The sequence below is a fragment of the Corvus hawaiiensis genome, chromosome 2, assembly GCF_020740725.1.
Source record: "Corvus hawaiiensis isolate bCorHaw1 chromosome 2, bCorHaw1.pri.cur, whole genome shotgun sequence".
NCBI lineage: Eukaryota > Metazoa > Chordata > Aves > Passeriformes > Corvidae > Corvus > Corvus hawaiiensis.
Genome location: NC_063214.1, coordinates 25,043,226 through 25,066,541, shown reverse-complemented (window position 1 = coordinate 25,066,541; position 23,316 = coordinate 25,043,226). Strand labels below are relative to the sequence as shown.

General features: G+C 47.7%; 1 protein-coding gene across 1 annotated transcript in view; it reads right to left on the bottom strand.

Annotated features, from left to right (window-relative positions):
• Positions 1 to 1,270: 1,270 nt before the first annotated feature.
• The window catches only part of FSTL1 (follistatin like 1), a 52,942-nt gene continuing 30,896 nt past the window's right edge, over positions 1,271 to 23,316 (bottom strand). The window contains exons 3-11 of the mRNA XM_048294393.1: positions 16,261 to 16,365; positions 14,884 to 15,013; positions 13,689 to 13,721; positions 11,915 to 12,045; positions 8,806 to 8,924; positions 7,869 to 7,981; positions 6,551 to 6,661; positions 4,756 to 4,853; positions 1,271 to 4,494 (exon numbers count right to left, since the gene is read on the bottom strand). Of these exons, the coding sequence (XP_048150350.1) occupies positions 4,450 to 4,494; positions 4,756 to 4,853; positions 6,551 to 6,661; positions 7,869 to 7,981; positions 8,806 to 8,924; positions 11,915 to 12,045; positions 13,689 to 13,721; positions 14,884 to 15,013; positions 16,261 to 16,365 (885 nt within the window). The 3' untranslated portion in view covers positions 1,271 to 4,449. The remainder of the gene's footprint in view (positions 4,495 to 4,755; positions 4,854 to 6,550; positions 6,662 to 7,868; positions 7,982 to 8,805; positions 8,925 to 11,914; positions 12,046 to 13,688; positions 13,722 to 14,883; positions 15,014 to 16,260; positions 16,366 to 23,316) is intronic.

Sequence of the window (23,316 nt, the reverse complement as noted above, 5' to 3'; positions counted from 1 at the left end):
GTCAGGGCTATGCTCAGCCTTCAAGAAAGAATGTGCCATAGTGGGTAGGAATGAACAGGTCACTTTCCACTGGACTTGTTTAATTTGTTTTCCAAGACTGTGGATTCACAAATGTAAGCCGTGCTGTGAACCCAGAGATAGCTGCAGGACAGACACTTCACCAATATTGTTAACTTACCAACATACATAATTTTTCCCACTCTACAAAGATTGTACTGTTCCAGGAGAGTTTTAGGAGAGTTTATGTAAGCACAAGAGTAAGGTCATCTGGATTTTGCTATTGTCTTCTGTAGTGCTTTAAGCCTGGTTCTTCTCAAGGTGTGTCCTTTGACCTGGTTCAGGAATTGAGTCTTATTATAGATCAGTTTGCTCCTGTCTTCAGAACTCAAGTTAATAAATACCTCACAAATGCAGTTCAGAGTCTTGATCAACCACTTAAATAGCCTATTTCTCAACTTGAAACTTAACAGCACCGGAGAATTGGGATTAATGGTATGTAGCTATAGTGCAGCAATTTAATACTCAGATGTGCTTAACTCCGTGAACAGGTCAGGGCTTTTCCCAGGCTTCTACAAGCAGCGGGCAACAGAATTTTTGCTTTTCCTCTTTCCCACCTCAAAATCACTTTGCTTCAGTAAGTATGCATGGTGCACACGGCAAAGTATTTATAGTGCCACCTAGCTAAATTTGTGGCTGCCGCTTCCATTCATTCCTTCTTAAAATCCTGGGAAATTCTTGCAGTAGAAATTGCAGTAATGAAGCAGCCTCACTTTGCAGTTGGGCAGTGAATGGGCAGGAAAAGCCACAGAAAAGACTGCATGTGCAGCAGCTGGTACCTGCCAAAGAGGCCATTTGGTGTGAACAATACATGGAAGAGGCAATGTTTGTGAGCTGTTTGGGGTTTTTTTTGAACAGCTTTGGAAGGAGCACACCAAGTGGAACAAAGCAAGGGAGCTTTCTCTCAGACCATTATCTGCACAGAAGCGCTCACAGCAGTGGCATTACAGTTACAGGGGAGATAAATGGCAGGACACTTCCTCCTGCCACACAACACCATTAAAGGCTATTTCACCATTCAGTCATATTTTCAAGGCCTTTAGTTATTGTTTTTACTTGCCTATGGGTCCTTTGCACCTGATGCCCCAGCTATGAAACAGAGCCAGTCACGTCTCACATTTGTCCAACACACTGAGATCTGTGTATGAACGTGCAAAGACAGATGATTTTTTTTGAAAACAAGTTGTGTGGCTTGTGAAAAATAAACCAAACGTTATTTTTTAAATTTTGTTTCATTTATTTGGCAGTAATATCCAAACCCCCCTGCTTCAAAAAAATTACAAAATCAAGTAAAATAAGTGCACTAAGGAAACCTACAGAATACTGATAAATTTCACACACGTACAGGAGGGAATATAGAGGGAGGAGTGGGATTTCTTTGTTTGTTGCTTAAATTTGGTTTTTTGGAAAAAAACAGAACAAAACAAAACACCTTCCCTGCCCCTTGTAGTCTGTACAGCAATCGTCCCAGAGGGCAATGGCTGAAATTCAGCACTTCCTTCCCCAGCAGCCAGGTTACCCTGCAGGAGTTAAGTGACTGACCAGCCTGCAGCAGCCTGAGCATTGCTCAGTCTGGGCTGCCCTTCCCCTCTGTGCAGGGAGCGGAGATGTTTCGGCCCCCTTTGAGAACTGCTGCCCTTAGAACGGCCCTGCTCTCCACCGCGTCCCTTTGGGAGGGCACAAGGAGGAAGAGGCTCCACAGGCCGCAGCCCCTTCCAGAGACACTGTTGCTGCACTCCCAGCCTGCTGCCCCAGGTTACCCTGGGATCTGCTGTATGGCTTCTCAGAGAGCTCAGCTTGCCGGAGACCGCAGCCCATCCCTCCGCCTTCAGTGCAAGAGCAAGCTCTGTAAACCTCAGCTGCCAGCACAGGTCTCTGGCTGCCCCAGCAGCCACCCCCATCCACATGGCTGCACAGCCCCAGCAGACAGGAGGGCACAGAGAACACATCACACACAGTGCAGCCTACAGAACCCCTGAAGCCGTGCCTTCGCCTCCCCTTCCTGCACGTGCTCTGGTTTTCACAGTTGGAGATACTCCTGACTGAACAAGATGTTATCCCCATCCAGGGAAAGCCTTTAAGGCAAGCTGTTGTGTTTTCTCTAAGGCACTTTAACAATCCAAGCTGGAAGGAAGTGATCTGGGAGGCACTAACTACCTTTTAGAGCAGAGTTGGAATAAAGCAAAACATTTATTAACAATGTTCCTGTGACTCCAGATCCAGCACATGAAGCCCTTTCACTTATACTCTTGGGAAGGAGCAAGGCTATGTCTAATGGGTGCTCCTATTTTACCAACCACTTCTTCCAGTGTCACCAGAACACAATGACTCTGTCCCAGTGTAGCATTGTCCACATTACCCTCAGCTCATATGGACTCGTTCCTCTCACCTTCACAGGTCAAAGCTGCTCAAATCCAGGCCCTCGTGAGAAAAAAACCCAGACTCCTTGTGTATTTATGATGCCAAAACCTCCATGGCAGGGTACATTATGGTTTTCACTGGAAAAGTGGCACTCTGCCAAAGTCAATGGAAGTCCTGTAGCTCCACATCAGGAAAACAGCTCAAAGACCAGACAGCCTTTAACACATCTGGCTCACAGGAAAGAGCACAGGAGGGACCAAGCTTTCTTCTTTTCTTATACTTCTAGGTACCAGCTCATTCCTCCTCTCCAAGGAAAGCACTGTGCAAAAAGGGGAAGGTTGGGACAAAAGTCCTGCTGATCTTCACTCAAACCAGACATGCTTTTGCAGATGCAAGTGGAATTTTGATTGAGTAAGCAATAGGGACTGCAAGACACCCAGCAACAATTGCTGAAGTTGCTCACAAACAGAAAGAGGGAAGTCACAAGCAGTTGTCTCAGGGCACATGCAACTGCTTGGGAGGCACAGCACAGGCACAAAGGGAACATGGGTGTTCAGGTGTGTATGAAGTACATTTGACAACTGCATAAGAAAATCAGCTGGGCTTCAGGCTACAGAGGTGACTATGAACGAAACAGCATTTCATTCACATCTAGGACCAATGCTCTGAGAAACGTGTGGGATGAAACTGACCCATGAAGGAATGTGAGAGTGGTCAAAGGTGGTCTGATCAATGACACTGAGAAATGCGCCAGTAATGAGGCTTCCAGCCCTGACTCCAAACTCATACCTGGAATCGAAGAATAATGCTGCTGCCTCACCCCAGAGGAAGACAAAAAGCCCAAGACGATACCAACAGCACAACTAAACAGTTTTCTACGTAGTTAAGCTTTTTAAGATACTGTACTAATGGGATTGCCTGGTCCCTCTGTCTCTAGACTGCTTTGGGCAATTAAGAGAGGCACGAGCACAGACTCTGAGCACATGGCCAATGCTAGCTAAGGGAGTGAGAGCTAGAGAGCTGCAGTGGCAATCTGTGTCTGGTGAAACTAATTACATCCAGCCCTGTCTCTTCTTCCCACAAGGGACACTGCTATCCCCAGCTGGGAAATACCCTGTAGTGCAAGGCTCACAATTTGCCTGTGGTGTTTGTGGTGGCTGAGCGCAGTGCGATACAAACTGTGCATGGGCATTAGAGCACTGTCAACAACAAAAACCCACACGCTGGGTTTTCTTGAAAGATCTAGAGCTACAAAACATACAAAAGCTGGATCACTACCATAGGAAATAAAATAATAAAGAACCCAAAACAAAAACTAAAAGGGGGAGTCAGCATGTGAATGTGGTAAGAAAAAAATATGATAGCACCTCTAAGGAGGGGGCAGGGAGAGTAAGAGTGAGATGAGGTCAAAAGGAACCATGTTGTGTTGGAGCCCACAATGTACTGGAGGAGCTGATGGGGACAGTCTAGTGGAAAGCAAGGAGGAATGTGCTGGACTCATGCCAGCAGCATGGCACCATGACTCCCAGGTGTCACACCAGGCTGACCAGCTTTGAGGAGCTCAAACCAAAGGGTAAGGTCCTTGGATAATGATGCCCTGCAGCACACGTGTTCAGCCACAAAACTGCCAGGTCTGTATTTTTTGCAGCCAAAGCTGGTGCTGACAATTGTAATGATTGAATTTCTATCCAGCAGTGACCTCCATCCTTTCCCCAGATCCAGGGGAACAAGAAATCCCTGTTAGTTCCTGGAGGGAACAGCCGTCTGCTCTGGGAAAGGGTCCCAGAGGCTGCTGTCAGTCCCTCCCAGCCTTCCAAGGTCCCAGCAATGAAGCTCCCTGAACAGGTGGGCTCTGCTCCCCTTTCCTGGCCCCATTTTCTGTGTATTACAAAACAAATAACCCATTGCTATACATGTAAATATCTGTGACTGGGCAACTGTAGCAGACACTTGTGCATACTGAGATCAGCACTGGAGGACAGGGTGGCAGGTTGGGCCCATCCTCCTGGGCTCCTCCGCTGTGGAGGCCCCTTACATCTCCTTGGTGCTCATTCTCTTGGTCTTCTCAGCCGTCTCCTAGAGAAAGAGAGCACAGAAGTGAAGCTCTGCACTGACACAGGAATTGGTGGTGCTCTGCAGCCTTTGGTTCATTCACAGGCAGTGCCAACACTGGCTTGTATCTTAAAGCCCCACACCTGTATGTGTCCCCACAGGTAAGAGATCCCCCTTTTATTGTGCTCCCCCTTCTACCAGAAGTCTCCAAGTAACAGAACCAGAGGGAACTCCTCTGGCAAGGGGAGACTTAGTGCAAGCAGACCTTTCCAGCCTCACGCTAACCTGATGCTTCTGCAGTTCCTGAATGTATCTGGCCATTTCCTCCTCAGTCAAATCTTGATCAGGTCGGTGTCTCTGAGCAGGCACCTTCTCATTCCTCCCTGCAAACAGAAATGGAGTTTAGTGTTTTGCAGACAGGGGGTACACATTTCAGATGCTGAACCATGAAGAACAAAGAGAGGCAGGTCAGCCACAGCATCCCTCGAGCTTAAGAAGCCTTTGCAGGAGGAAGGTATGGGCTGGCTTCCTAGAAAGAGAACGAGCCTTGTGGCTGCCTGGGACTTCACAAATTGGGTGTCCAGTCTGTCCCTGTCTCTCCTTCCCACGTGACTGATAATAAAAAAACATGGAAGAGGCTGCATATTATTCAAAAGAAACACCTATAATTAGTTCAAACATCTTTGCCTCTTGTAAGGAGTAAATGGAAGCTCAGTGCTACCCAAGTACATTAACTGATATCTAATAAAGAGGTAATTTCACTCAATGAAGATACAACTTGCTGATGTGTTTGATCTGATTCTTCAGTTTCATTATTCCTCTAACCCCTCTGCTGCTCTGACATGGGCAGAAAGTCAAGGAATTGTTATCCCATTGCATGGATGCAGGGAACAAAGTAGGCAGCAAGAACAGGTATTGCATAGCAACTTTGAAGGCTGTTTCTGGGGAGGCAACAAAAAGAGTCTCTCATTCTGCTGCTTAATCTATGACACCTACACACAGCTCCTCTGGCAGCTCTATTAATACTACAGTTGTCTTTTCTCAGGTGAGTTCCTGCTGCTACAGCTAAGTCTGGGCTGAGGTGATCCTGAAGGCTCTGCTGCAGAAAGTCAGATAAACATGAAGAACTCTATGCACTGCTGCCGTTCCCCTCTCTCCTACTCTGCCCAAGCTACTGACTACAGATCTGAACCAGTGTACTGCTGGCAGGTCCCACACAGCACTGAAACAAAGCTCATGCAAGGGCCTGGTTTCTAGGGAAGAAGGCCAGAAAAATGCAGCAAGGGCTGAGTTGCTAGGGGAGAAGGCCAGAAAAATGCAGCACCATGCTGGTAGGATGGATGTGACTCCTTAGGAAGGACCCATACATTTGCCAACACAGGGAAAAGGTGGCGTTCCACTGGCCCTGGACTATCTGTGAGAAGGTGAAACAGAGAGCTGCTGTTCACAACTGCATCATGACCTCTCACAATTGTACCGTGGCTGTGCAAGTTTAAGGGCCTTCCAAAGGAGGAACAAACAACCCTGCATTACTATGAGCAACACCTTCTTTCATCACCATCATTCTACAGTTTTTGGGGCAAGAAGCTAAAGTGCTTCCTTTGCATTGGATGAAGTTTCCTATATTTCCTCTGGATCAAGACAGGATCCTAGATCCTCTTTTACAAATTCCATAAACACAGATACAGTGAGGATACAGACACACGTACAGGAAAGCTGACTTGCTCACGCCTACACATACAGTTGCAGCCAGTGATCTCTTTGGTCTGCACCAGCTGGATGCAGAGTAGCTCTGGTCTGGAAGATTTAGTGCTGAATTTTTGTGACACCAAATCCAAACTACAAACCCCAGCAGCATTGCCCCCAGCTCAGTTACACACTTTCTGACCTCTGGAACAGTACCAGCTTGGGTTTGACTAACAAGGAAGATGTGAGGGTTATGCAGAAGCCACTCATGGAGAAGCTGAGGAGAAGCTGGAGAGAGAAGAAACCTGGATAGCTGGTGCCTTTGGAAAGGCAGAGAGCGAGAACTCCTTTTGTCCAAACCCAAACACAGTAACTATGTGGAGAGCATACGGACCCTCGCATGTCATTGCGGTGCACACCCAGTTCCCACAGGCGCAGACACAGCGGTTGCACTCCACCTGGGTCTCTGCTCCATCCTCATAGGTCTCATCTTCCAAGGCACACTCTGAAGAGGCACAAAACAAGGGCAGTGATTGTGAGATAGTGAGCAGGCTAAAGACAACTTACTTTGGAGATGCTTTAAGAGAGAGAACAGGTATGAGGTTTAAGGTGAAGCCTTCCTTCCCCCAACCACCAGAAGTTTCCTAATGACTAAAATATTCATGCTGAATTTGGTGAGTGAAATCAGCCAAAACATAATTTTAGGAAAGTCAAACACTTTGTTCTTCTTCCTCAGAAGAACACATTTCAACTTCTCAATTCCAAATGAAATCTCAGCGTTGGATTTGTTTGAATTTCCTTATCTGTTATACAAAGAAAAGAACCCCTGAAATGAAAGCTTGGGTTATTCTGATCCAGGTAGGGATAAGGTGGGGAAATGATTTATGTATTTATGTATTTATGTATTTTATGTATGTTGCCTTGAGAAAGGAAGGGAAAAAAAAAAAAATTCTCATTTCAGCTCACATTTCTTCTTACAGCTACATTACATGTTTAAGTCAATGCCCCCCAAGCACTCAAAGGTGTTAAGTGATAACGAGCTGATGAAGTTTTTCAGGGAAGGTGCAGCATCCCTAGTTTCTCACTGAAACAGGCAACAGCAAGTTCAACTTAATATTCCCAAGAAAGCATGGCCTCTGCCTGCTGCTCAGTGCCACTGCAGTGGGATGTAAGTCTGGCCCCTTTGGACTCACCCCTCAGGGAGACAATGAGATGACTGGCTATGCACACCTGGTCAGTAGAACATTAAGCTGCTTTCACACCAACTGGATCACTAAGCAGGATTTGGAAGGATAGTGAACTTTGAGATAGTCATCAGGGAGGCTCTCTGTGTGAAAGCTAGAGCATAGCAGGACTTTGGTCTGGTCTGATTTTCCTAAGTTATCTGGCCATGAACTCCTCACGTGATTGACCTCTGCACTGTTAAATACATGCCTTGACCTTACAAGCATACCATACCCATTCAAGCTACGTCCTTGCTTCTAAAATCCAAACCCTTCTCATTACAAGGGCTGCAGGAGCTCTGGGACAGAAAAAGCAGTACTTTCAACAATGCAGGGACAATGGTGCTGCTGGATAAGAGGCAGGCATATATTAAAATTATCTCTGGCAGTGGAGTTACAGCACCCGATGTCTGGCCTGAAGCTGATCTCTTTTCTTTCCTCCCTTCCCAGGACCCCTCTTGTTCCCCAAGATAAGTGAGGAGTTCCTACTTTTCTCTGGTGGGTTGAAGGATGGGCTGAGGCACTTGAGAAATTCATTGAAGCTGAGCTTCCAGTCAGCATTTTCATCTGACAGCTCGATGAGGGCATCTACGCAGAGTCCCCTGAAAGGAAACACAGAGGCTTGTTCTGCACAGGGCTGTGCTAGGCTGGTCCCTGTTCTACTGTCTTCAGAGTGCAGGTGAGTAAAAACAGTAATAACTAGGGAGACTCCATTAAGATGTCTGGCAGAAGTGGCTTCTCTAAGGAAACCTCATGGGATACAGAGAAAATAAAAACAGTCACAAAATACTCTGGCAAGGGGCTGAGCATTGGGGGTATATTCAGAACAGCAGGAATAGGACATCCACATTTGTTGACACCTACATGCTGTGACACAGGTAGAGGTGCAAGCACAGCATAACCACAAGCAGCCTTTTCTCACAGAGTGGCACACTAAGAGAAAGGGAACCTCTCAAACTATACGCTGCATATGAGCGGTGTTTTCCCACCATCTTCCTTGTGCTGGATCTAGCTGTAAGCAAAAGGTGAGGGAAGTCCTCTGGAAAGCTAACTTATTAGGAAATTGAAAGAAGATGACAAATCTTCTGTCACCCAACTCCCTTCTGGCTGCACAAGTGCTAGATTTAAGGCAAAAGAGGGTTGGAATACATGCCTAACATGAAAGGTAGAGATAGGACTGCTCCTCTTGTGGTGTTCACACCTATTTAAGTGAGGAGCCACTTCATACAAAGTTATCTTTGTCAGTGCAAACCCTAACTGATATTTGGCCTGCACCAGCTGGATGCAGAGTAGCTCTGGTCTGGAAGATTTAGTGCTGAATTTTCATGACACCAAATCCAAACTACAAACCCCAGCAGCATGAGTGAATTTCCATGTTCCGTTCTACCACATCTGCCCTCCCTCTGGTACCCTGTCCACTGCCCACCTGAGCAACTTGTTGGTCTCCTGGTCCATGTAGGTGGTGATGTTGATGGCAGTCTCATTCTGCTCCACAAACTTCAGGAATTCAGTGGAGTCCAAGCGAGAATCACCATCATCAAAGCTCTGCAGGGGAAGATGGGAAGATGTGAGAGGCTCTCATTTATCAGTTCAAGGTACACCTCTTCCTTCTTCCTCTTCCATATTTACTTAGCATTTTGAAGCTTTAGTGAGACAAGTTCCATTATCCCTGTTTTTCACAAAGCAAGAGGCTCAGAGAAAAGCAGCAACATATCCATATTAGCCTCAGAATGAGAGAGAGATGATCCTAGCCTTGTCCTCACAGATAAGCTACACTGCCTTTCATTCACCTCCTGCTGCTTGATTTATGGCTCTAACCCTATTTCTCCTCTTTGTTCCAGCCAGCTCTTAGTTTTCTTATATACGTCCTGCCTTAAAGCAGACCAGTTGCATTCAAGGAGGTGTCAGCTTTCCAATATGTGTAAATCCAAAGCTGTGCCTGGACTCTGACAGTGACAAAAGGGAAAATCACAGGAAGCAATTTTCTGCTGATACCACGGAAAAAATTTAATGCAATAGCACAACATCTCACCATCAACTTCTTAAGCTCCTGACAAGGCTCCTGGCACTGAAGAGCAGCGTTTTTAGCCCCAAAATCCTGGCTGTACTCCCACAGAAGTAATTGCATTTTGCCTTCCTGTTTGGAGATGTGACACCACAGTGCTGGGCACGCAGCAGGAACTGCTGTGCCCCCTCAGAGACAGCTGCATTCCTGTGAGTGGAAAATTAATCCTGCACACAGACTGCTGCCACCTAATTTTTGCTGCATGATTGGGGTAGGTCACTGTGGCTCCTTGTGTAGTGCTCTCAGGAATGCTGGAAGAGACACTCTTGTTACCTCTGTGTGTTTCAGGAGAAACATCTAGGGCTAGGGAAATTACTCTGTGTGCTTATCCTCCATAACTGCTCCACAGGTCAACTTCCACTAGACTTTGAAGCCTCTTGTCCTGCTTTTTTTTTGTGAAAATGACTGCAGTTCTCTTAATGACCCAGACTGTTAAGTGAGTTTTCTTGCCTTTCAAAGCTATGGTCTGCATTAAGGCATTCCCACAGAGACCCTCCAAAATGGAGCAGCTTCTCACTACTGGCCTTGCTCCTCTTGAAATAATGTCCTTCAAGGTCATGGCCTGCCTGACCAACAAAGCACATCCCAGTGAGCCCCACAAGTCAGGTTTCCAGGAGGGAAATAGCTTAATGCTACATCTGCAAACCTCCCCATCAAGGAGAAAAGGGAAAAGCTTCATGTCAGCTACATCTCCAGTGTTTCCACATGCAGGGCAGGAATCAGGCCATTTGCTGGGCAGGCTTGCAGAGCCCCACAGCTTGGCACGACAAAATTCCTCCAGTGACTGCAGACACTCATTGCTGACACAAATTTCTGTGTGTTTGAAACCATTTAGTTTGTTTTACCTTGATTTGTCTCAAGTTTTTCCAAACTCTGAATTCTGCTTTAAAAATGTTTCAAAGCTCTAAGAATAAGGTAGTTGATAAGGTGGATTACACCTGACAAAGAATCACAGAAACATTAAGGTTGGAAAAGACCTCCAAGATCATTGAGTCCAACCTCTGATCGAACACCACCTTATCAACTAAACCACAGCACCAACTGCCACATCCAGTTGTTTCTCGAACCCTTCCAGTGGTGTGACTCCACCACGTCCCTTGGCAGCCACTCTTTCCCCAGCCTGTAGCACTGCCTGGGGTTGTTGTGACGCAAAGGCAGGACCCAGCACTTGGCCTTACTGAACCTCATACTGTTGACCTCAGCCGCAGAAATTCACCGGTTGGTACAAGTAGAGGCATTGTTTTGCCATAGGAACTTCCACCCAGTGGCTGGGATCAGTGCTCCAGAAAAAGTGGGACAGTAAAGAGAACATGAGGCTGCCTGCCTCTGAGCTGCAGCCATGGGATGTCACCAGCACACTGACAGGCGTGGGGACAGCAGGTGTGAACAGGTTATGCAGTGACAGTGCAACAACCCTGTGGCTGGCTCACGCGTTTTAGCAAAGCCCATGACCTGGGGAGACCCTGCAAAAGTGGCTGGGGACAGCACATTTGCAGGGAGAGGGACCGACACAGGACACTGCTGCTTTTGGGTGCTGGCAGGCACTGACAGGAGTGCCCAGGGCAGTGGGTTTCCACACACAGAGCAGCTTTAATGGCTGCAAATGTGAGGATGCTCTGTGGAGCAAGGGGACCAGCTCCTCTGTCTCACCAGGGGGTGCCATTGCCATGGCAAATTTGCTGGCAGCGCTAACTCCTGTCAGGCACCATTAATCTCTTGCTGTCAACAGCTCATGATTTAAATGCTCTCCCCTCTTCCCCACCTGCTCCTCCAGCTCCATCCTGAATGCTTTGAAGTCTCTATCAGGAGCCAGGCATGAGGGGGAGGGACACAGCAGTGCATGTGGCAGGAGCATGGGAGAAGCTTGGGATCTGCTGGTTACAGAAGGGGGTGGGGATTGGCTGAGGACAGACTGATGGGGAGGAGAGAAGAACAGGATTATTGCAAGGCCCAAGACGCAAGTGGCTCCTTTCACTCTGCAGAGTACTAGGGAACTGCCAGCTCTTGGCCACAACTGGGACATATTCCTTTAAGCCCCCCAAGTGTCCCCTATATCCATCGCAATATGGCCTTGGGACTATCTGGAACAAAGGATCAGCTGCCACAGCTTCCTGCATTTCCAGCACTTTCACCTTTTTTCCTCTGGCTTTTTACCCCTGAGATTAGTAGTTCTCTACTCTGCCACAGGCACATGTGGCTTGCCCTCCTCCTTTTCCCCAGGGCAGGTCAGACACCAGGAGCTGGAGAGGCTCCACATCTGGTTGTCACAAGCTGCGTCAGTGGCTCAGTCAGTGGCTGCTGCAGGCAGCCCATAACACATCAGGCTGTAGGACTTATCAGATCCCTCTGGTCCCCAGTTCCACAGGCGCATCACACACTGGAGCCTCTCAGCTGCGGGCACAGCAGCTGTTTTACAGTGACAAGGCAAGAAGTGTTGTTTGGGCTCTGAGGCAGGTGCTGCTCTACTTGCCTTGAAATATTTGTCCAGGACTTCACTGTAGTTACTGCCCTTGGAGAACCACCCATCTGGGATAATCTCAGCTTCCAGCCACTGAATGACCCGGCGACGAAGCTCATCCCTGTCCGACTGGTAGCAGACAACTGTAATGGGAGACAGTGCAGCAGAAGGAAATACAAGGGTGAGAGAAATGAAGCTGGCAGGGAGACCACAGAGAGAGGCCCGGGAATAAAAGCCAGCCAGCCCACCCTGATGGCAGTTTGCAGCCCCTCGGTCTGGTCCTTGGAGTTACGTCACTGCCAGATCCAAGCAGATGTGTCATGTGCTGAATAGTGGACAGGCTGTTGGTGACACCATGTGGCAAGGCCGGAAAACAACACTCCTGCCAAAGCTCTTCCTTCCCATCCCTGAAGCTTGTGGAAGAACAACCCCGAGCTGACTCATCTTGGTGTGAAGAGTCCCAGACGGAGGGAGGAAGGTAACTGACAGTCCCCAGGCTTCCCGACACTGTGCAGAATTGGCATTCAGCTCTCAACCCTAAAATACCAAAACCTCTATCCTCTGCAAGGGTGAAGACTAGACTGAGCAAGCCTTTCTACCACTCTTCTCCAAGATTTGAATTTTAGGGCCTACTATCTCAGGAAATTTTGTTTCTTCAAAGCCCTGATTTGTCCACTCTGACTGGAAACAAGAGGGGTCAAGTTGGGCTCGTTCACTCAGTGCTTGCCAGTGTCACAGGTTTCTCCAGGTGGTTATCACTTCGTGTGCTAGTACAAACCATGCCTTTGGAAACAAAACTGAAAGCCTGGCTGTGAATTATCACACCTGCCCAGTGGTCAGTGAAGCCAGAAAAGGAATCACCATGCATTCACGTCACTTACACACACTAAAGATCTTCTGAATACAGTGACTACTATCACAACCAGATGGAGAGATGAAAAAACCCAGCTCTGTAGGGATTCTGCATGTTTAATTTTGAACTTCTTTAAAACTGCTCTACAGTGGTGGCCATGCTCTGACATGGTCCTTCCTCTTTAGTTTGTATGAGACTTTGCTCTCATCTGTCCTAGGAAATTAAAGTTGATGATTATACAGCTCCAGTACTTAAGAGGTCATGACTGAGAAAAGGAATTCCCCTGATGAAGCATGAGCCATGGTCCTAAAATCCAGAGTCTTAAGTACACATGGCAATACATAAGGGGAGAAACCAAGCACAGGGAATCAAAGAGGCTTATAATTTAGGTGATCATAGAATCATTTAGGTTGGAAGAGACCCTTAAGATCATCTTGTTGGCTGATGGTAGAGGCATTTCAGCTGTACCTCCTGACTCTCTGCCTCTGCACCCATTGGTTCATCACTCCTAAAGCAAAGTTTCCTTTTAAAAGGGTGCTCTTGGAGTTGGGGACAACAGCTCCACAGTTGTTCTGTCTTATATCCCCAGTGAAGGAGGTCAAAGAGTGCTCCATCCCTCAGTCTGGGTGATGAGCACAGTTTGTGTCCCTGGGGGCAAACTGGGTTTCACTGCACCTTGACTATGCTGAGTCCCTGAGACATCCCAGCATAGTGAAAAGCCCAGGAAACGTATGAGTTCTGAAAGGTTGCCCAAGAGTAAAGAGCTGGGCAATCACATTTCAGCTGATTTATCAACTCAGACTCTGGTACAGGCCGTGCAGGGTATGACTTTTACACAGAGCTCTGCAAGTCCCCCAGAACACCCTCCTGCCCATCTCCCAGAGCATACAAATGCATACAGAGGCCTCAGCCAAACAGGAGACAGCTTCTTACCTGGACTTGCAGCTGGATTCTCAGACTTCTTCTCTGTTAATGGAAAGACAGAAGAGGACATTTCTGATGCAGTGTGTAGCAATACGAATCTCTTCCCACCATGGGTAAAAGCAGAGGAACCTGGGACTCTTTGGAAATATGAGGGCCACATATGTGATTGAGGGGCTGGAATCCCCTGGACGCAGAGGAGATACCGAGGACAGTTTAGAGATTGAAGAACTGAAGGCTCAGGGACAATGTCATCAATGTTTATAAATCTGATGGAAGGAAATGAGGAAGACTGCACCAGACTTTTATCCATGGTATCCAGTGACAGGGCAAGAGACAGTGGGCACATATTTAAACACATGAAACTCTTCCTAAACACAAGAAAACATTGCAGCTGGCATGGGGGATGTTAAACAGCCTCATTGATGAGGCAAAATCCTTGCTCCTAAAGTTATTGAGGTCAGTTATGAACATGGATGATAGTATTGGTTTTAGGAGTTTATCCTGAGAGCATGACCTTTCCTCAGCAGTTAAACTGAGACATTTACCTGGCTGAATCCAAAAGCTCAGAGAGGAGCAGCAGGAGCAAAAAGTTGCCCTGCTCCCCTGAGCGCTGCACTCCCAGCAGCTTAGGGAGACAATAGCTCCAAGATTCCACCACAGCCAAGGTGTCAGGATTTTGAGTGCACTAATGAGGGCCTTAACGATCCTGCTGGCCTCAACTAAAGCCTCCATCCATACTCTCTGACTGTGAGCCATGAGGCTCCATTTCATATCTGATATCTCAACCCCTAATCCTTGCCTGTGATCATTATGCTGCAGCCATGCCTGTCTCCAGCTCTGTTGCAACCACTCTCTTCCACAGATTGTTGATCCAGGCCCTGACTTGGTGACTGTGTTGATCTCAGCCTTGCTCCAGACTGCATTACTATGAGTTTTTCTGGCTGTTGTCTGATTCTAGTTACCCGAATCACCAGCCCTGACTTTATGACTTGATTTCAGGCCTACTTCATCACCAGCAGCTTGCCTGGTCATCTGGACTCTTGCTTGAATCTGGCTACTGTTGAGAGGCTTGCCTTGTTTACCCCACTCAGCAACAGTGAGACAAGATCTGGGCTGATGAGGGCTCTGCCCTTCCTTGTTATCATGTTTCCCCTTCCAACTCTTTGCCTCTCAGAGTGCAGCCAGCCCTCCTGGCCAGGGTTACCTTTGCAGTGGCCATCGTAATCCACCTGGATCTTGGAGCCAGTGAGGCAGGCGTCACGGTGCAGCTCACAGTGGTTCAGATATGTCTTGCCATTGCTCCCGCACACAGGCCTCTTGTGAGGTTTGCATTTCTGTGGGAGAGCCAGAGAACACAGCGTTTTACCTGCCTCCTTGGGACAGCTAGAGGGAGGCAGGTGAGTCCCCACCATCAGCCCAGCTCAGAAGTCCTTGGCATAGTCCCTTTGGCCCTGTGTTTGGAACAGGCTAACTCATGCATCATTACCCCAGAAAAACCCACGCAGGGAAGTCTGTGGGTGTGAGTTCAAAGGCCTCCCTTCATCCCAGTTTCTATCACCACCAGCATGACAGGAGTCTTTCTGAAAGCAGACCCTGCAGAGAAATCAGTGCTCAGCATAAATACAGAGCATAATCCTGCAACTGCTGCTCCATGTGCCATGGACATGCCACAGGTGTTTCTGTGCCTCTGGTCTATGCACCTGTCCTTGCTTGGCTCCATTGCATCTCCCTGTAGACTCTGCTCCACTCTTCTGCAACCAAATGGCAGAATAAGCCATCAGCCATGAACAAACAGCACAGCCTAAGGCAAAGAGAGTTCACCAGTGCCACTGTTGAGGCTATGAGCTTCTTTCTTCTGTCCCTTTTGGGCTGGCCAAGCCTACCCAGAGTGACAGACTCTCTTCCTACTAACAGGGCACTTCACTCTCCAGTGCCCAGGCTGGTCATGTCAGAGCTGCAGGCTCTGAGGGAAGGGGGAACGAAGAACCACATGGCCATTCCCAGGAGCCAGGCAGAAATGTTTTGAAGGAATGGGGCAGAGCAGAGTAGGGAGACACTGTGTCTCTACAGCTGGGAAAGACTCTTCTAATCATCCCTGACTCCCTGCTGGATAAAGCTATTCATCCTCACAGCACTCTACCACAATTATTTCCATTATACAAAAGCTGATTTTTAGTAGGGTGCTTGTAACCTCCTCAAACAAGACGCCAGTGAGGGCAGGCTGTCTTGGAGCTCACACACCACTCTCTAGAGTGCCCTTCAAAGCCAGCTGCATATCCCATACCCCACTGGGCTTTCCCAACAAAAGACCTCCAGTCAAGTCTCCTGTGCTTGTAAAGACCCTAGGCAGTCCTGCAAGCAGCACAGCTGTGAGTTCCAGACTATATCTACCCTACAGGGCTCTTCTCCCACACAACACTGGAAACAATCCTGTTGTTTGAAGAGCCACTGTTAATTTGCAGCTGCTTCAAAACAGCCATAGCTTTATTCCATCATGGGATCCTTCCAGTGAAAGAAACCCATCTGGGGGGTGACTGTGGTGACACCTGTCCCAGACACAGAACCTGTGCTGCTCCCGTACCTCAATGCAGAGGCAGGTTGGCTCTCCCTTCTCTGTCACTGCGCACTCACGCCCAGCTCCACAGAAAACATTGGCACAGATCTTAGATTTGCTCCTTGGCTCCTCCTGCAAGATACAAAGTCAGAGACACAAAATACATTATTTCCCAGAAGAGTAGCAACACAGTTTAAAAAAAATAACACATTTAACTGGTATCAAGACCAAAAGGTACCACGGTGGTGAGGTGGGGATGACAGAACAAGAGAGATATGACTGCAGTAGATGGACAGCTCAGACAATAAGAAAGAGCAGACATAAGAATGAGGGCTACAGTCCCAACAATACAGGGTTTCCTTGAGGTTATTCCTGGAAAATCACCTGAGAGAACTGGAGCAAACATGAGCAAGAGGAAGTCTAGCATGAATAATTTGCTCATGTCAAGGACGGCTGTCTTTAAAATTTCTTCTCATGGAGGGTAGGGAGCAGAAATGTCTTTGCTTGAGACATTGAGGAGGAAGGTGAACATATCCCTAGAGGAAGGTGCAATAGCAAACAGGCAAAAGAAATTGCCATCAGGCACCAGATAATGTCCCCGTCACAAAAAAGTCACAAAACTACATGACCCATTATCTTGCTTTCACTGGTCAAGATTAAACACTTAAAAGGAAGCAGCGCTGTCATGGATAAGATAATTATACAGTAACCCTCCCATAATGAAAATTCCTTCCTGGTTCCTGACAGCCTGCAGTTGACTTATGCCCTGCAGCACAATTTACAAGCTTTACAGTTTTCTCCTAGCCAAAGCCATCACAAGTATTGTTGTTCACATAACTGTCAAATTTTTTTTTTTTTGAGTCCCAATGCATTCCTAAACTGGTGACACCTAGCATGGAGTATTTCCATAGTTTAATCATGTTTTTGATACAACCACCACTTACTTTTATCAATTTCATGCCTTTTTAAAATACACTTTTAAAAGAGAAGGTAGTTCCAGGGGTTCAGACTTTGAAGACCCTGGCTTAATTCCCTGCTTTGCCATTAATTTCATTTGGGACTCTCATTTCATCTAATATTTTCCACCTGTATGTTGAGTATCTGGTATATGCCAGCCAACTGGCTTCTGCAACAGTTTTGTATCAGAAATAAGATTGAGGAATGAAAAATAATCAGTGAGATAAGTCAATCACATCTGCTGTGTTTCTTCCTTCTAATACAAAAATATTTTTTCACCTTCTCATCTATTATTCTTAAAATCTGCTCATTTGTGGCATCTTTGTACCTCCATCACATACTTTTGAAAATAGGTGATGAACTAGAAACATAATTTGTCAGAAGAACAAGTGTTATTGACAAATGCTGAACACATTTTTTCCTCCTGTTTATTCTTTATCCTAATTTTTTGTTTGTTTTGCTTTTAAACCACAATTTCAGAGAGCTGCTGTCTTTACAGCCCACAGAGACAGCCAGACCATTTTCTGAATAACCTTGCCCTGGTCTTCAGAATGGTTTGTTTGCTGGCCTACTGCACAATTCATCAAACCTGAGAAGGTCTTTTCAAAGCACTGCAGGAATCCCTCCAGGTTCACACAGTGACAAACATCTTTCATACTCTCTATAGGTGTTCCTATTTTGCTGCTTATTCTGTCAAATACAGTATTTGGACATGCCAATCTTAGCTGAGAAATGTATCCCATGTCCCAGGCCTGTTCTCCCCATGAAGATAGTGTTATCCTCCCTCTGCCTTTTAACCTCCTTTCACATATTGTTTCTGAGCTACAAGCGACACACTATCCCTTCTACTGCATCCACCACTCTCTACTCACCTTCCAGTGGAGAGCTGGGGTAAATGACCTGGGCACTTCTGGGGTGGGATGGCACAACAGGAGTACTTCACTGCACAAAGCAATCTCATGCAACTCAGGGCAGAGAAGGAAGAATAGCTCATTTTGCAAAATGCACAAAGAAAAACCCAAATTGTCTAAGGCCGGAGTCTGACTAAGGGCACTCACACATAAAATGCACCGTAGCTACCAAAGTGCTGATCCATTTAAGGGGTTTTGAATAATGTGTCAATCCCTTCAAGCAGTCAAAGACCAGAAAAAACCATCTGGGCACGGCTTTGAACCACCACCCAGCGAGGTCTGTAATCCAGGGGCCTGGCAATAGATGGCAGTACTCTGCCTCTCCCATGGACAGGCAGGACTGCCAGCAGCCACCTCCCAGTCCATGCTCACCGATGCCAAACCTGGCTTTTGATTCCTGTCTGGGACTTAAGGCACTGCTACAATGCAACCGGCCTCAACAAGCATCCGCAGTGCCCAGGATCAGGTTGCACGACTCCTCTTCCCACAGGAGCTCACTTGGAAACCCGGTCTCCAGTGTGGCCAACCATAGCTCCCTCCCTGGGAGTGCTAAAGCACTCCCACAGCTCTTCCATTGGAACCCGGGCTGGGGATGCTGGCAGGGTGACACTGCCAGAACAGCTTCTGAAGACACCCTGCCACCTCCCAGGCTACAAGCCCACACTACTCTGATTTTTCTTATTAATCTAAGCAATACAATTTGCTGGTTGTTTCTTCTTGTTGCCTTAAGTTTTCCTAGGCTGGCAGTGGGTTGGAGCTGGTTGCCACTTTACAGCATGGCTTTCTCCACCTCAGGGTTCAGCCAAAGGAAGAAAAGAAGCCAGCTGCTCTGGCTGCCCTCTTACTGTGGCACAGGGTTTCTCAAAGCCAGCTGTGGAACACCACAGGGTGGGAGCTCTTTCTAGCAGCTCCTGGCTGCCTTCCCAGCAAGTGTGGGAGTCTCCTGTGCACAACTGAGTGTAACAGGGACAGAGGTGGATGATTGGATGAGTACAGTGGGGGGTTTGTGAATGAAGCTTTATAATCTCCCGATTCTCTGGTGATCTCCCAAAAGCTACCAGCCAAACTGGTTTCTTGTGACAGATATTCTGACCTTACCTTGGATCTTGACATGTTTGCTTTTCATAAAGCTTCACCTTCTGGAGTCACGTGAGTGAGGATGGCAGCTGCCACTTTAGTATTAAATACTCATCCTTGCACTTGCCTCATAAAAGCTTGAAAATATGAACTGCAAAATTTAAAACTTTTATATTTTAAACTTAAAAAAAGGACTCCACAGCGTTTCAACATCATTGCCCTTAAATTAATTAATATCCAAATTTGGGGGCTGGAATCACAGCTTTTACACTGTTTTGTCCCTGAGAGCTGCCACTGCTTTTTCTGTCACCCTGTGCTTGGGAAGTGTCACCCGTTCCAGTCCACAGCACGCTCGGGCAGGCGGAAGAGAAAGGGCAGAGAGTCGTTATTAATTGCTGCATGGTGGCATTTCCACTGCAAGCCTTGGCAAGGCAGCTCCTCTCTTCTGCCTCGAGTGAGGTGCCCAAGCTCACTCTCTGTTTGGGCAATGCTTTTACGTACTCTCTGCTGTCCAGAGAGCAAGTGGGAAGGTGTAAAAGCAGCGAGGATGAAGCCAGGGCAGGAGCACCTGGGACTTTGGAATGTCTACCACAGCACAAGGGCTCTCTGACTCTTCACCCTGCAGGGGCATGACCTTCCCAGACATCTTCTCTGGCAAAGACCATAGAGAAAGCTGTTCCCAACAACTCCTGGGCCAAAAGTTCAGGGCAGCTGGGCAGCGTCATGTATGCACAGCCCAGCTTGTCTACTGAATGGGGATGGGAATGCACAATGCTTTTGGAGGGCTGGGAAGTGTAATCCCGTGGATGAAGGTTCTGGTGTCTTAACAGGCAAACACTAAACAGAAGACCTGAGCTGACAGTGCAGAGAGTCACATGCAATGCCTCTGCCTCAGCTGTTGCCTCCTGAGGAGCAAGGAGGAAAAAGACATTTCCAAAGCAGGCGAAGGCGAGAAAGCCAGAGGCAATGCCGGTGGTGATGGATCACCATGGCAACCAGCAATGCAGGGCCTCAAGGTGGAGAGCTAAAATTAGGAAACTAGGCAGTGGAAAGGGCTGTTTCTCATTTCTGGCAGCATCCGGTGCTGAGGAGTTGGACCCCCAACACAGAGTAAGCACAGATGTCCAGAGCATTCCTGAGTCCCTGTCTGCGCCCCGATGTCCAGGACTGAGCGTGACTCGATGCACCAACACAGTGCCATGTGCAGGTCGGCTCAGGATCCCAAGGTCCTGCGAGGTGCAGTGCCTGCCCTGCACTGGTGGGACTGCATGGAAACAGTGTGGTGTCTGCAGTGAGATGTGAGTGATTGTATACACGACAGAGAAGAGGTATTGTGACTCCTCGCCTTTGCAAGGGAGCTGCTCACTGCAGCTCTCCCTTGGCTGCTCCCTCCCCTGGCCTGTCGAGCCATGACTGTCTAGTGTCACTGAGTGGGAATTGGGACTTTCCCAACCAGCCTGTGAAAGTTGAAACCATGAACAATTCAGTGACAAAACACCTCTGTAAGCTCTTCCACCTGCAGAGAAGAGCTGTGCATGCAGCTCCATGTCCACGGTGCCCCACTGCTCAAAAGGAGCAGCAGGGATTACTACCATTACACATGTTCTGGAAAACAAGCAGAAAGATTGCCCTGCTGCTAGGTGGGGAGTTAATGTGCTTCACAGCAACCCGTCATACTGGCTTTAGTTTTCTGCATACCGTTCCATAGAAAATCTCCTCTTCGAGATCTCAAAAGTCTTTTTCTCAGCAGCCCACACTGCATTGGAGAAATATTACCTACTGTCCTGCTCCTGTTGATACAAGTAACAACCTTTTCTGCTATCAGCAGTGAGGGCAGGTCTTTTCTTCTTTTGGCATCACTTTCTGGAAATCCATAAAATGACTTGACCCTCACATAATGCTCTGTGCTGTTTGCTGTAAAATCGAGGCTTTGTGTTTTTGCCTTGCGTGATGTGCAAGGAAATCACAGTGCTCTAAAGCTGCAGCACTGAAAGCTCCTATGGGAGGCAATCCCATGTATTATACAAACTTGAGTTTGTATAATAATACAAATAAGGCAAAACTAAAGGGCACCAAAATGATGTCTGAGATTGCAAGACATGCACAGATTCTCATGCCTCAGGGAAGGCAGTAGCAAAAGCTGGGGTTAAGTTTTCAGATACAATCAGTACAATTTGCAATAGACTCTCTCCATGCAGTCGGACAGAAATAAGCTGTGCAGCTATGTATTTCAGCCTTCTTCCTATCCACATCTTCCCATCCTCATCCCTTTTGCCTGTTCCCTGCCATGACTACCAAGGGAGTAGGGGATCTCTGAACATGCCAAAGTGCCACCTATAAACTGCATAACCTGCACAATTTCTAGAACAACTCAACAACCAGCCATGAAATCTAGCGCCTCGTATAATGTTGTCTTGGCAACGTTTGCTTCTGAATGCAGAAAGATTTGGAAGCACAAGGCAGTAAGTCAACAATGCAGAAAGCTGAGATAAGCTATGTCTCCTGACTCCCAAACCTCCCTCCTCTCCTGTTGTGGAGCTGGGAAGGAGAAGCACTATGTTGTGCTGCAACATTCAAAAACAGAGGGCTGGGCAGCAGAGCAGCTCAGGAGGGTGTCAGGAAAATTTAGCAACTCCTGTACAGTGATGGCACTGAGAAGGCATTTGACTCATGCATTTCATCCCATTACCCAAGTGTGCCTCCAGGCAGAACAGCTCTTTTGGCTGGTGTCCTCCTGCAGAGCTCCAGGGAGGCCAGATCCCACATTCACTGCAGGGCACAAACGGGCAGCCAGCTTGTCACCTCCGGTCATTTGTGCAGCTGGCTCTGGCAGCACATGTGTCCCGTTGTTCTGGTTTGCGACTAACAAGCAAAGCACTCGTTCCTCCCTGCAAACCTGACCCAATTCCTGTGGCAGCTCCCTGGATCTACTAACACTCTGGTGTGATGGGGCGGAAATCTGGCAGCAGCATAAACTGAGCAGATTAGCGTGAAACAAGCAGGCACCCCTGACACTGGGTTAGCCATAAATAGATAGGTAAGGCGAACATTGCAGTTTCTCTTCCTTTAGGCTACTGCCTCAGGTTGGAAGAAAATCCACACAAATTATCTTCAATTCTTACTTGGAAGGATTGAGTTTCATTTAGCAAAGATGAGAAGGAGATAAGCCAGTGATTCCCAGTTCAGCTCTCCAATAAAACCTGCTTCCCAGGACGTCATCACTATTGGGATGGTACAGTAGGCTGTGGAATGATACATACTCTACTTGGAAGGAAACCTGCTGCCAGAGGTTGCTGTACACCCTGCTGCAGGGTCATCTTTTGCACACTTCCTTTGGTCTGGTGTTATCGGGACTCAAAGTAGTACCCTCTGGAGCTACTCCCTCCCCTGCCCCACGAGTTTCCCATCCCTGTCTCCAGGAGGCACATGGTACATGTCCTGCCATTCACACCAGCAAAGGTGTTGTTGGGCAGCTGGGAAGGCTCAAAACCAGACTATCCCCAAGCTAATTAGTTAAAAAAGAAGAGATGTTTGTCAGGCAAAGTCTGGACCAGGGCTGGACTCCCCAAGGGACTGTGACCAGCCGCATTTGACAATGTTCCCAATGCAAACAATATCCTATTTGAAGGGTGTCAGCATGGGGTCTGTCCTGGATGCAGAGGGGTCTAGTGCCGTTTTAACTGCAGGAGTCCTCCACCCCCAAATCCTAAAGCCATCCTGCAAGTGGCAGAACTAATGAAGCCCAGTTTCCAACAGCTCTCTCTGCATGGCCTGTCTGTCAGCTAGTTACAGGGCAGCTCATGGACTCCTTCCTCAGGGAAGGTCTTCGCAGGCCCCTCTCATTAAGGCAGTCACCTAGAGTCACAAAACCAGCTGGATCCCATTATCTCTGAGGCCTCCACTGCTTTATCAGCTGTGCCGGAAACAGGCTGATAGATTCAAGACTCGCTGGAGGCCAGAGACAGGCAGACATAGCTTTGCTTCCTCAGGGAACCAGGCAGTAATTCCTTTGCAGAGTCCCACTAAACACTTCTCTGGCTCAGCCTCTCCTCTTGACAGACTCAATGTCACTGCTGCTTGCAGTCCTGAGGACAGGTCCTCACTCCAGCCTCCTGCCATGAATCCAGGCCCCCTGCAG